At 36.7% G+C, this 14746-nt stretch overlaps 1 protein-coding gene across 1 annotated transcript in view; it reads left to right on the forward strand.

Moving 5' to 3' along the window:
- Window positions 1-230: 230 nt before the first annotated feature.
- LOC117172910 (protein unc-79 homolog) overlaps window positions 231-14746 on the forward strand; it is a 600505-nt gene continuing 585989 nt past the window's right edge. The window contains exons 1-2 of the mRNA XM_033361204.1: window positions 231-307; window positions 4303-4443. Of these exons, the coding sequence (XP_033217095.1) occupies window positions 231-307; window positions 4303-4443 (218 nt within the window). The remainder of the gene's footprint in view (window positions 308-4302; window positions 4444-14746) is intronic.

Genomic DNA, 14746 nt, shown 5'->3' on the forward strand with positions numbered 1-14746 from the left:
TAATTCTTTCCAACGCTCATTGTGAACGAAAAGGTACAATAAAGAAAAACACAAATAGATTAGACTATAGCAATTATTATTATATTCGCCCTCTCTCTCGCTTTTTCTTACTCCACTCAATTTACTCAATCACATCTCTTCAGATAAAATCTGGAATGCAATAAGTTGCACTTCTAACAGTCAATTCTAGTGAAAGGCCTTCGGTAAATCGTGATATATAACCATATAACATGTCGTACGGAAGTTTGCCGGTGCTTTTGGAGTCCGACATCTCAGTGTTTACCTTCAATGTTGGTCAAGTTAGGTTGTAAGGCCGGTTCAGTGGTCTGGTTTATAAGTTTTACTTTACGTTCCGCTTGTTTGCCTTTCTTATTTTTAACAAATCAACATTCGACACATGATTCAACACGCCTTTGAATGTAATTTCCCATGTTAAAAAAGTAATAATATTCGATTAGATGGGCTAGAATCATATCTAGCCCAAAATTATTTATGAGTGCAAATTTGGAATCAGTAGTGTCTTACGCATATCACGGGCAACAACATAAAAGTTTATACTCATCCATTGAACTTTTCTTATACAGAATTCCATTACTTAATACATATTTTTTTACCTCCCATTTTTTCTATGGTTCCGTATTCATTATGGTTCTTATAATATTTCGATATTTCGTGTTAACACTTCATCACTTCTCTGATAAACTAAAATCTTATCTCCTCGTCCGTTGCCTCGAAGCGTCTCCTGGATAGTGCATCGACGTCTTTCGTCCTTAAATCCGGACGATGATCAATTTGACATTCGTAATCAGAAATCAAATTAAGTCAACATACAATCTAATGATTTCTAGTCTCATGTGAATTAATGTGAACGAGAGATTGACAGTCAGTGATCATATGTAATTTAATTCCTATTAGAAAAGGTTCAAATCTTTCCATTGCCTAAGCAATGTTCACCAACTCTAATTTCATAGTAATAACTTTTTTCTGTTTTCAAATTTCGCCTACTGATTGAATAGACTAGTTGTAGCATTCCATATTTATAACAATGAAGTAACATAATCCCCAAGTTGTCCGCACATACAGCGGCATGCAGCGAGGTCCGTAACTCTTGAGATTTATAGTAAGTTAAAATTTGACATTTTTCAAAAATAATTTATTTAATTGAGCCACCAATCATGCCAATTGTAATATGAATTTTCGAAAGAAACTTGTCAAGCCTATGCAAATACGTACTCCATGAACATCACTAGGAGTCCGAAACTCCAAAATCGCAATCTAGACCCGCTCCGTAACACAGCTGACGCTCGAATCAAGCTATCAGAACTTTCAACATCAATCAGCGCGAGAATCTTTACATTGATACTCACATCTTTAAAGTTCTTAAAACTACCATTATGTTGTGACACCTGTTCGGAATCCTTCATTGTTTTTCTACATTGATCCTCGTTTCTCGCTAGTCGATGCCTCTACTTTCCGCTGATCAGCTAATGATTTTAAGTGCTCTCTCCTCGCGACAATTATCTCCCTTCTTGCATCTTCCAAAGCTTAAAATTGTTTTATATCTTTGAGAAAATCGTCTATATACAAGTGAGATCGTTTTATGACAGCGGTGCTGTCTTCGTTTGCTCCATGGCAGCGCTGTTGCATTTCGTTGAATTTTTCTGAGTTTTTGTCGTGTGCGAATGTGGTCACAAAAAGTGCTCCGAGCATCTTTCAGTCAATAATTTCTTACAGGTTTGCTAAATACTTTTTTGCCGCTTTTTCCAGAGTACCAGAGTTGCGTTTTGAGTTAAAAGTCCGGTCATCGCAGCTATAAGCAGCTGCATCTTATACGTTGGTTGTGGTTGCTTTTCGTGGTGCATGGGAGGGGGAACTAATAGTCCGATTGTCGGTTAGTGCACGCTACCGTCAGAAAAGCAAAACGATCAGTTTGGATATCGCATCCCTTCATACGAAAAAAGAATCTCACTATCGGAGTACTGAATGGTCCCGTTAATTAATCTCACCGTTCCAAATATAATTATCCTGCTTAACCCTCAAAACCATTGACAGCATCTCTTTCCTTCGACATTTATTCATATGATTCTTCGTTGCTATAATCTGTACGTTAAACTCTGAGAATGTTGTTCTTATAACCGTTAACTGACTTACTATTATCCATAATGAAACCTACTTTGCTACATTTTGATTCTGGATTACTATTTTAAATGATGTCACATAAGTGCTGAGTTTTTATTCTGTATTGCATATTAAAATGTTTTAAAGGATTTCCTCATATCTCCGTAGAAACACGCAGTCTATATATAAACGTCTTTTTAGAAACGAAATAAAACAAATGAAGCAAGCAAAATGAGGGACGACTCGAGGTTAGAATATATCTACATAAAGACATGAATTCTCTTAAGAGCCCTAGGTTTAGGGTAAGTTGTTGACGTATGATGCCCGCCACCTGATTATGTATGTGCGTATATTCTTTCTAAATGATTACGCGAAGACCATCGATAATGTGCTCGATGGATTCGTTCTTATTTATACATAATTGACATTCATCAACCAAGGTTTAGTGATAAACGTGTTTGCGAACATTTCTGGTGCTGACAATGCTGTAGTGCATTGCAATCACGAATCATCCTATTTCTGGATAAAGGACGTCCTTTGTTACCTAAATATTGAAGACCTTACTATCTACTTCATTTTAATCTAACATTCAAGGATGATCGCCGTGGATGAATTTCTCTCTTCATTGCGCTCCTAGTTCATCTATGGTTTATTTCCTGATATGCAAACCCTCCTTTACCATCCTTGTCGTGGTAAAGCTACCATTTTAATCGCGGAAGTACTATTGTGCATTCGATCCTTCGTGATTTCTGCGTGGGCGATTTTATTTAACCTTTCATGGTCGGTGTTAGACCATTTGATGAGCCCGAAGGAGTGCGTGAGAACAGGGATGTCATGGGTGTTGATTATACTAATTTAGTTTAACCTGACACATGCTAATTATTCGTAATGAATATTGATCTAGTTATCATTGAAAGTACTTAAGCCAAATAGTCATGTGGTAGGGAAGAAAACGCTTGTTTGTAGTTAATCTAAACCATGGACAAGTCCCACAGGCTTTACCCCTGAGGTCTTATTCTCGAGGGAAGCCTCAATAGCCCCAATAGCTCGAGAGAAGAAGTATTCATCGAACGGGTCATTGAAGACTCCCCTTCATGTGTTTCTTTTCTGGTTGCTTGATTTTCAGGATTCGCTTTGTTCCCATGAGCAGCTAGGGAACTAAAGTTTGTATATTGAGAGAGAAACTCTTGTGGGGATAAGGCAATTTACACTGACCCGGCATCAGGGAAATTTAATTCCAAACCTTTAGGAGCATACGAGTTCACGCGTCCCACCGAGGATGTAGTAAATAGCCATATTGCTTATGTCATTAAGTGAAACGGCAAAAATGGTAAGACGGATGATATTGTTCAAACTAAACGTTCTTTTGGAATAGGCGTAAATGAAAATAAGAAATATATTAATTTACATCATATTGATGTAAAGAGAAAAGAGTTCTAGACAACCTTTTACAAATTTATCTGTTTTTCCTCTTCTTGAAAAACAACTTAGGTTGCAAATATTACGTTCTGAACCCTTGTTTTTTTAGAGTTTAATTGTTAGTTTGCGCCATAAAACAAGTTGTTTCGGAACATAATATTTGTACCCTATTTTGTTTTTACAAAACTAAAGAAAAGGCTAATTATCTTGAAAAGCTGACGTGATGGAACAAATTTAATTCTTGTTTTTGTTATTTTATAAAGCAAGGTATTTGTATCTAGTATAAAAGCCCACCTTATAGATAATTAATATAATATTTTCTAAATTAAATGAAAAAAATGTTTTCTGGTTGTTAGACCCTATAGAAATACGGAAGTCGTTTTAAGCGTGCGCTTTTAAATGTAAATGTATTTTCCTTTCTCTTTTAATTTTGATATTTAATTTTTAATTATTGTATAACTGTTTTAAGATACCAAGAATTCAACTAACGGGATTCTACTTAAATTGCCAGAGAAAATACGGTTGGCCAGTTCGTGGTTGTGAGAACACCAAAACTTTAAGTTCAGGCTAGTGATCACGCTCTCGATGTCAACCATGTGCTTATATTTTATAACGACTTCCATACTGTGGTTGGCCCTAGCAGAGTGGTGGGGGTTTACGTATCTCAACTTTCGCTAGAGGATCTCTAGTCTAGACTATGTCATATTGAAGATTATCGTAACTAGCTGCTAATAATGCATCTAGTCATTTAGATCTTCTTTGTAGGTGCTGTGAGTGTGGACTAATTAAAGAAGAGTATTCTGATGAAGAACTTGGTCTCTGCATAATTGTTCTGAGTACCTTCATTCACCGAGAACCATCACTAGCAGCACCATTTCTGCCCGATATTCTGAATGCAGTTACAAAGTAAGTTTTTCAGTAATTATACGTATCGGGACTACTAATGATTGATTCTATTCCAATTCATGAAGAGACGTCCAGGTTAGGGTGTCAGATAAAAGTGGCCGTTAAATATGTTATTCCAAAATAAAAATAAAGTTGCAAATATTTCATATTGAAGCAGAAAAAAATATCTTAAAAAATACAAGCTATTGAAATTAGCCTTCTAGTTGTCAAAATCAGCCGTAAACAGCAGTGTATCCTTGTAAACATACATTTTCCCGATAAAACCAACTTTGTAGTCAGAAATCTCAGATTAGATAGTGTTTCATCCCTGATCTCAAACTAGCAACTATTCTGGTAAACATCATGGATGCCACGGCCGTTTTTCCAGCAGCGGAGACAAAACAGAAATTTTCGAGGTCATACAGCACTCAGCTCGTCATTTCAAAAAGATGCTCCTGAATACAGCTAGGAGCAGTCTCTTCACGACACTTTCTAACATAGCAACCAATATGAACCTAACCTTGCGTCCAAACTGTTACGTTCATCGTGCCAACGCCACTAGGGGGGGAGTGTTGCAAGGACCTAGTAGAGCAGTGGCAAAGCTGCACCGACCTACAGTGTCTCCAATAGCAACATGCTAGACCAGCTCGAAGCCTCATCGCAGAAATTAGGCAGCGTACAGAGTGGATACTATCTGGATAGGTTACCGAAGAGGAGGAATGGCAACTACCAACCTTTGGAATCAGGTTGTTGGTAGGTTTTTACTCTACAAAGGCATACCATCGAGACTAAGGCCACTCGATGGCTATGACGTAGAAACTTAGAATCCTACATTATTGTTAACTACATTCGAATTTGATGGAAGCTCGGATTTTTACAGGAGTTTTTTGTAATAAGATCACACTTCTCTGGTCCGCCGGGCAGACCACTTCCTATTTCTGACTTGGGCTTCGGATTCAGCGGGTTAAAAAACAAGAGGATACACTGCTATGGTCTGCCAGACAGACCACTTTTTTTTGGAGCTGTATAATTAACTTAATCAAATATTTTTGTATAGTCGTTGCAGCTCTATTTCAAAGTCTTAATAGTTCTCCTTCTTTTCCTTCTTCCGGACAATGATGCTGTCGTCGGCTGGACCCAAACATATGATTAAGAATATAGTTCGTTTCTGGAAGTCATGGCTAACGAAGTCAGATATGGAGTTTACAGCCGAGAATGTTGGCCAAAAATCATTGTTGCATAAAATTTGTAACTACTTGCGATGGAAAATTGATGAATTATGTCTATAGAAATATGTCGTTCCCACATGTGTTGGAAACCGTATAATATATATTCTAGGCACTCAGCGAATGCATGACTTACTCTGTACCAATCGCTGTGAACTTCTTGACATAAAATGTGGTCACGGTATACTAATATGTAATTGACACCCTTCTGGCACGGGAAAATGAAACACTGTGTACCTGAATTAAGTCCTGATGATCTGATAAAAGCAAAAGTTGTCCCCTTTGACAAGGACTATTTTTCTTCGTTTCTATGAAAGTTCCGGTGCACTTTCTTGTGATGTATCTGTTGTAGGAATTTTTCAACATCTCCTTTCTTTACTTCAGCTTTTAGAAGTGAAGCACCTAGATGGCGTCACGAATTGTCCTCGCTTCTCATCTCACTTCTGATGTGATTTCTAAAGGAACGACCCTTTGCCAACCATATCGTATTTCCCGACCATTTTTAGACGAGGGCTTCTGTCATTTGCAATGATGCAAGACATAATCAAAACAATTCTGTAATGATGACATTTAAGTTTTAGAATTCCGCGTCTGCCTTGGTAGCGTGGATGTGTAATCGCGGAACGGACAAATTGATATGCATCTTCTTATGCATATGGATGATCTTATGTGTAAAGACACCAAATGCCCTAAGCTCGTTTACATTCCTCCTCAGATATTATGAGTTTGTCGCAAAACAGTTTGAAGCGGATGATATTTTCAGTATTGTCTTTTAACTACAGTGTATTATGAACATGTAAACACTTCCCAAAATCTCTCCACCTCGTTAGCCGTGGGTTGATTTTTGACAGAAAATGAGAGATCACTGAAGAGGCCCGATGGGTGAGCAGGAAACTGCTATTTCTCCCTGAGCCAGCTCTTCCTATTTTGTATTCTCCTCCTTGTATCAGATAGCATACATATTTCGCGTTTATGGGTGAACTTTTAAAAACTTTCAATGAACTATCTACCAGTTGTTATATAGTCAATCACACACTGAATATTGGATGCATTCTGTCTTGTCCACCCAATCTTCTTTTTCAGATGGTGCAAGAGTCTGTTGATCTTTTGGTCCAACTTCGGTTGTAGCTTCTCCTTAGCATCAGAAAACACTCTCGAGCGAGAACCACGTAGAGTCGCACCATCGATGGATACCGGACACTGTTTATCGCTAATCCTTCTGACATCCAGAGTAGAATGGCTGAGGTTACTCACAAAGGATAGAACGGATTATTTCTTTCAGTTATCTGAGATCCAAGGCACGTTCCTGGTGAAGATAGACCGAAGCTGTTACTACCAAAATTCGATGGAAGGATAAGTAATTTCGCCTAAAATTATTATCGTTGAAATGTCTATGTGATGAACAGACACTTCTTGGCTGTGATCTCGTTTTTTTGGTGTTTTCTTTTTATTCGGAGCATTGGGAAGCCTACTTCGCATCTTTAATAAGGATTAGGTGCTCCTGATCCTCCACCTAAGCACCGGAATACATCCGATCCTGAGAACGAGGGAACGACTCTTACCTCTTGCCCCCACTCAAAGGAAGCAGCTCGGAATCTCTCCCTCACTCGAAGGCGGTTGATAAGGAATAACGAAGACAGGACGGAATGATAGGATGAACAAATAGGAAGAAGGTCTCGTTGCCTATCTTCCTCTCGACCGTTGCGAAGTACGGAAATTAAGTTGTGCGCATCAGCCTTTTCCCAAAATTATGTGATTCCTCCCATATGTATAATAGGCAGGTAAGCACCAAAATCGCTTTCTTGGCATCTGTAAACTCGTCGTGCGAACACGTGTGGCCGTTTTCCGATCCCGAGATATTTCATTCAGTACTGTTTGTGAATTAGGGATCCAAAATCATCATGTTGCCGAAACCCCAATTTATTTTTTAACCCCATTTTTGTAAATTAGGGATCCAAGAATTTACAATAGGGACCCAAAAATTACAATGTCGCCCTTTCCCCATTATTTTGTTTAATGCTGAAAAGGTCGCAAATTATTATCTTTTTTTCAACTTAGTGACTTCAAATTGTCTATGTTAGGCATCCAAGGCTTCACAATAGGGACCCAACAATTACAATGTTGCCCCTTCCCCCATATTTTATTTAGTGCCGAAAAGGCCGAAAAATATATTTTTTTTAACTCAGTGACTCTAAATTTACCATGTTAGGGATCCGAGAATTTACAATAGGGATCCAAAAATTACAATGTGGTCAATTTCCCGATATTTTATGTAGTGGCGAAAGTGTCGGAAATTATCTTTAACTCCGCGACACCAGATTTACTTTGTTAGGGGTCTAATAATTTGGCATAGTGATCCAAATTTGAAATATTCTTGATCCCCACGATATTATTTATTGTAATATAATTTGAAATATGTTTGTTACTCACAAAATTATATACCGTAATTTCATTAAAAATATTCTTGATCCCCACAATTTTGTATGCCCATATTTATTTTGACAAGATTTTGATTTCCGCATTTCATATACCCACATTTTTTTTAATGCGACAGGGATCCCCACAATTTTAGATACTGTAATTTCATTAAATATGTCATGAATCCCTTCAAAGTTTCTAAAATTTCTGTGTTATCCTCTTTATAGTTGATTCAAGACGTTCTCAACCCGTTTTTTTTTGTTTTTTATTATAGGAACCTCTAAGCGGTGCTAGTTGTGAAACTCTATTCATATCCCCAAGAACCCTTCTTCTCACTCATTCTAGAATTACTTTGGTTTCATGTGAAAATCCTCAACGGAACTCAGTTTTCTGAATCCCTTCAGGAATTTTTGAGAACCCTTTTTGCAGTTCGAGAACTTTTCTTATTTTGTTAATCCCTTTAGGAACTTTTGCCAATCCCTTTAGCATTTAGAGAATTTTTCTTATTTATAGTTTAGAACCACTTTTGGTGTTTATTTTAGAGAAGCTCTTTTTGGAACCCCTTTAGTGTTTATATCGAACCCCTTTATCTCCTAGCTAAAAAGAAATGCGCACCTCATTATAGTTGTATTTCTTCATTGTAAATTTTATGTTGTGAACACATTATTTGCTAGATATATTTTGTTGGTAATTAATGTTGGAACTGCGAATACGGTTTAGAAATTTTATTGTAATACTCTTTTTCTATTCTCATGTTATGTATATTGATTAACTTCTCTTAACTTTTGAATAAACCGATGTTAATTATCCTTTTTCAAATGTGAGCTTTGTGATTACGTTCCCTACCCTCTACTAATTTTGTTTTGTTTAGGCTGAGCCAGCAGTTTTGTTAACCCTAATTTTGTTGAGCAATATTTTGGTTTCTCTTTCCTATGTCGATATTTTTTCATCTTTTGGTATTTTTTTGTGTTAATACCTACTTTTGATATTTTCGTATATCTATTTTTTTAATATTACCGTATCTTTCAAGTACTCTTTATCTTTTCTTTTGAGATTGTCGCGAACTTTAAGTTAAGGTAACACATTTTAGTCAGAGTCGGTGAGGTTTTTTTCTTTTTGTTCTTCAGCCTGAAACGCTTAGCGTTCAGTGAGGTTCCCGTTTGGAATATAGATCCCGCATGTTTTCATCGCTTCTCACTGACTTCGATTGACTTGGTTTGCTTTTGTTTCAAGCAAGGACTGTTGCCCAAAATTATGGGTTATGTTTATCTTCTAATTGTCCATTTAAAGCTTATTTGAGTAATCATCGGTCATGTAGTTTAATTAAATAGAATTAGGGTGCCATGTGCGCCACTGAGAGACCATCAAATATATATTTTTATTTGAAAAAGTGGCGTTACAAATTGGCGACCAATGTGGAGATGAAATGTTCCAAACAAAATTACGGTATACGATATTGTGGGGATCAAGAGCCGTTTAAATAAAATAACTTTATACGATCTAGTAGGGATCAAGTATATTTCAAATAAAACTACGGTAAATGATATTTTAGGGATCAAGTATATTCCAAATAAAACTACGGTAAATGATGTTGCAGGGATCAAAAACATTTCAAATTAAATTTCGGTAAATAATATTGTGGGGATCAAGAATATTTCCAATAAATCTACGGTAAATTATATTGTAGGGATCAGAAATATTTCCAAGAAATTACGGCAAACTATATTGTGGGGATAGATAATACTTTAAATAATATCACGGTATACGATATTGTGGGGATCAAAAATATTTCCGATGAAATTACGGTAACTGATATTGTTGGTATCGCTAATGTTTTAAATTAAATTACGGTCGGTGTGAGAAGTGTGCATGGGGCATGGGGCATGGGGCAGTGAGCATGGGGCAGTGAGCATGGGGCTAAGTGATAGATTGGGGTTTCGACAGTATTATAATTTTGAATCCCTAACCGAACCTTTTGAAACTTGCTGTGGTCTTAGAGAACCTACTGTAGAAGAAGATATTAAACTTCAAGAATTTCTAAAACGAGAATTACCCTATTCCACTTGGGAAGTCCGGGCTTACTAATTTAACTAAACATATTATAGATGTTGGGAATCATCCACTAATAAAAAAACGTCACTATTTAACATCCCCCAAGATCATGGAAATCATAGTAGCTGAAGTCGATAGTATGTTACCTAACGACATTATCGAACCCTCGAATAGTGGTTGATCCTCACCAATAGTCACGGCTAGAAAAACAAGGCGGCGGATAACGTTTCTGCCTTGACTTTCGTAAGGTCACTGTGGTCACCAAAAAAGATGCCTACCCTCGGCCACAAATGACAGGTATTCTGGACAAATTGCGAAGTGCGACTTACGTCTCAAAAATACATTTACGTAAGGGATTCCACCAAATCCCACTTAACGAAAATAGTCGTGACAAGACGGCATTCACCGTACCGGGACGAGGTCTATTACAATTTAAAAGGATGCCTTCCGGTCTCACGAACGCCCCTGCGACTTTCCAACGCCTATTGGATAGGTTAATAGGTCCCGAGATAAAACCACTTGTTTTTTTTTACTTAGATGACGTTATCATAGTTACAAAAAAATTTGAAGAATACTTTCGGTAGAGATTAATTCACGGAACGGCTCCTCGATCTAATAACTAGCTTTTGCCGTGAAAAGACAGCAAGGAATAGAGATACAAGGTCACGCTTTCGTGCGAGAACTGTTTTCTCAGAAGCTTCGACTTGAGAGGGAAGGTGTCAAAGTTTCACGCGTTAGGCCACGCCCCTTTGCTCGCTCAAGTCTCCAGCTCATCGCTTTTAGATCAAAGAACGAGAAATAAAATCGAGCGCGAATTATATTCGCGTGGCTATTTATATCCGGTAACTATAACAGTGATCCAACGATCCAAACAGTTATGGCACCTAAACAGCTCACTAATTCCAACCAGTCAACTACTTTTGAAGCACATCAATGCCAAAAAAATTCAGATGCATTTTGCTATATATGTGGCAAATTTGATGTGCCAGTAAATCGTAGATCATTTAGTGATGACCTTATATCAATGTATGAAGACTATTTTGGTATAAAAGTCCAAAACCAAACTGAAAACTGGGTTCCTAATAACGTTTGTGGTGCATGTTTTCAGTCAATTACTCGGCACAAAAGTAATGAAGGCAATAAGAAAACACTCAAAATTAGAAAACCTATGATATGGAGGCAATCTTTGCGAGAGGAAGACTGCTACTTCTGTATGACCAATCTTAATGGAATAAATAGAAAAAAATAAAGGTAGTATCAAATATGCTGATGTATTTAGCGTCACAAAACCAGTGGAAGATAACGATACTTCAAAAACCTTCAGGAAATTGTCAGTGAGCAGAGAGACGACTCGTACGGTTGAAAACGATGACGAAATTAATCGTAACAGTGATGGAAGTATTCTGAAAAATGATAAATATGATGATTATGACGAAGATGGTATTGAATATGATGACGATGAATACAGCGATGAAGATGAAGAACAGTAACTTCCACATAGCGTAAACCGTGGTGCTCCAGAGTTATTTACGTGGGTAGAATTTAATGACTGTGCACGAGATCTAGGACTTGCTAAAGGTGGTATGGAATATTTAGCTTCCATTTTCAAGAAAAAAAATTTGTTTGCTGAAAAAATAAAAATAAGTTCTTGTAGGAATAGAGAAAAAGGTTTTAGACAATACTTTAAATCTGAAGTTAATGAAAATGGAAAATTAGCGTACTGTGATAATATTGATGGGTTGATGGAAAAGACGAAACCCGGTATTTATAAACCAGAAGATTGGAGACTATTTATTGACGCTTCCATGCGCAGCCTGAAAGCAGTATTACTGCACAATACTAATTTTTATGCTCCAATTCCAGTTGCACATTCTACGGAATTGAAAGAAGACTATAGTACTTTTAAACTTCTTCTGGAAAAAATTAACAACTCAACGCATGAATGGAAGTTGTGTGGAGATCTGAAAGTTCTTGGGATTTTATTAGGACAGCAATCAGGGTTTACAAAAACAACCTGTTACTTGTGTTTATGGGACAGTAGAAATCGCATCAAGCATTATAAAAAAAGAAATGGCCAAAAAGAACATCATTTGACGTTGGAAAATTGAACATAATTGAAAAACCTTTAGTCAATCCAAAAGATATTTTAATTCCACCCCTTCATATCAAGCTTGGTCTTACGCAGCAATTTGTCAAAGCTCTTGATATTGACGGTGACTGCTTTCTATGCTTGAGCATTTAATTTCCACAACTTTCCGAAGCGAAGTTGAAAGCGGGTGTATTTAATGGACCACAAATACAAAAATGTTGCGGGATCCGGAACAGGCTGCCTAGCTCAGTTTTAAGATGGTTGTTGAAAATTTTTTAGGCAATCACAAAAGTGCAGATTACAAAAAAATTGTTTCTGATATGGTTTCAAATTTTTGTGAATTGGGTTTTCTAATGAACTTGAAGCTCCATTTTCTTGATTCTCACATTGACGAGTTTCCAACGAATCTGGTAAATTTTAGAGAAGAACAAGGCGAAAGATTTCACCAAGACATCCAAGAGATAGAGCGTAGACATCAGGGACATTGGGATGTTAATATGATGGCTGACTACTGTTGGTCATTAAAACGAAATCAAGTTTCAAAGGGAACTAAACGGAAGCGACACCCACTCCGTAGATGTTTTGAAAAGAAAGAGTCCGATATTGTCAAATAAAATCGTGAGAGGCGAGGGGACTCACGCTAATCTAGCACCCCAACGTGAGAGGCAAGGGGAACTCACGCTAATTCAGCACCCCGATCTAGAAAGATGAAGGGACTCATGCTAATATAGCACCATGACGTGAGAGGCAAGGGGACTCACGCTAATCCAGCACCCCAAAGGGAACAAAATTTACTACGTCCACGCCGTTGTTCCTGGGTAATGCTGAAAGCAAATAAAACTTGTTCCAAAAAAAGTGTTTTATTTTTCTTAGATCCTACAATTTCAGGCAAGGGGAATCATGCTCATGGAACACCCAGATGGGACTATTGGAACCCCAGATTCAGATTGAGCAACCCAAAAGATATAAAGATATGGTTGTAAAGTCGGCCGGACATGAAACTCTTTTAATTTTATACAAAATATACAGTAAAAAACGCTGTTTTCGTCATTTTTACGTCTCTTTTTGCATTTTTTGGGAAACTATGACCTGATTGGGTTATTTGGACCCCGGATTCGAAAACAGCGACCCCAAAAAAATATAGATATGGTAGTGTAGTCTACCGGACAGACCACTTTTTTTGTCTACCTGTGTAATTAATAGTTTATAAGAAGAGCGTTTTATCACCACTTATGATTACTTTTTGGCCTTCTTTTTAGTATTTTCGTGGCAAAAAAGTGATTGTAAATGATTGAAAATGTATGATGTTTTTTTGTCAATAAGTACATATGTTTTATTAATAATTGTTTATAATAAAAATCTTTTCATAACCACTGTTGAGTACTTTTTGAGTACTTTTAAAATAAAAAAGTAGTTATATTATAAATAGATTTTGTTTAAATTGTGATAGAAATAAAGGTTCCATTACCATTAATTAACAATAGATGATTTTTGGTAATCATTTAAACAATTTTTGTAAAAAATTCCAATTTTGGAGACATTTCAACACATAGGCTTAATTTTTGTTTACAAAATCAACTACGTGTGTATTTCCAATTAATCTATACGATCATACTTCGCAAATTGACAACAATTATTCATTATTGGAATAATTCCTAGAAACAGATTCGCAGTTCAGCGATTTTTTAATAAATAGGCTCAATTTATTTACTGAATCAACTAGGGATCTCATTTCGATTACTCTTTGCTATGCTACTTTGCTTTTGAAAGCAGTGATCTCTTAATTTGGGAAAACTGATATCTCAAGCTTCCCAAATAGAGATTAGTAGAACACGATAAAAAGTGCAACTAGTCTTAGCGCTCCATAATTGTAGATGATTTTCTTGTATTATTTTCTGGACCACTTTTTCTGTCTTTATTTCGAACTTCCTAAGCCTCTTCAGATCATTTACTTATTAGTATGACAAAAGAATAAATTTATTTGCTTCATGAATCAGAATCTCATGCACTGATGGTGCCATAAAAAACTAATCATATTCTTTTATAAACAGATATGGAGTCTCGGTAACAACCTTATGAAAGCGTTTTCCGCGAATCACTTTTCTGCTAGCTAAGGCTTGCAAAATTGTGTGTAAAAGCTTTTCAGTAACTGGTTGCTTAAACCAGTTATTCGTGATATTGTGCCGCTAATTCTCAAAGAATTTTCTGGCCTTTTTTTCGTCGCTTGTACAACCACTTCCCTGTTTCACAACATCTCTGATTAAGCCTAGCTGAGTAAGAGTTTCATTCTGGATGTACACCTTACTTTCATTCAATATCTCTTTATGTTCATCCAATCTTCAGGCCCACTGTTTAAATGGTAAACGATATGCAATATAAAGGATACATTCCATAAGTCGAACCTACGCATGAAACGTCTAAAGTCCGTATTGAAATGAACCCACATTTTCCAGTACAGTTCGACGAAAAAGTAGCTTTAGTGACAGCTCGGCACAATTTTCAATCCATCATCGTGCAAATCAATTCATATTCCACTATA

Source organism: Belonocnema kinseyi, chromosome 5, assembly GCF_010883055.1.
Source record: "Belonocnema kinseyi isolate 2016_QV_RU_SX_M_011 chromosome 5, B_treatae_v1, whole genome shotgun sequence".
NCBI classification, from domain to species: domain Eukaryota; kingdom Metazoa; phylum Arthropoda; class Insecta; order Hymenoptera; family Cynipidae; genus Belonocnema; species Belonocnema kinseyi.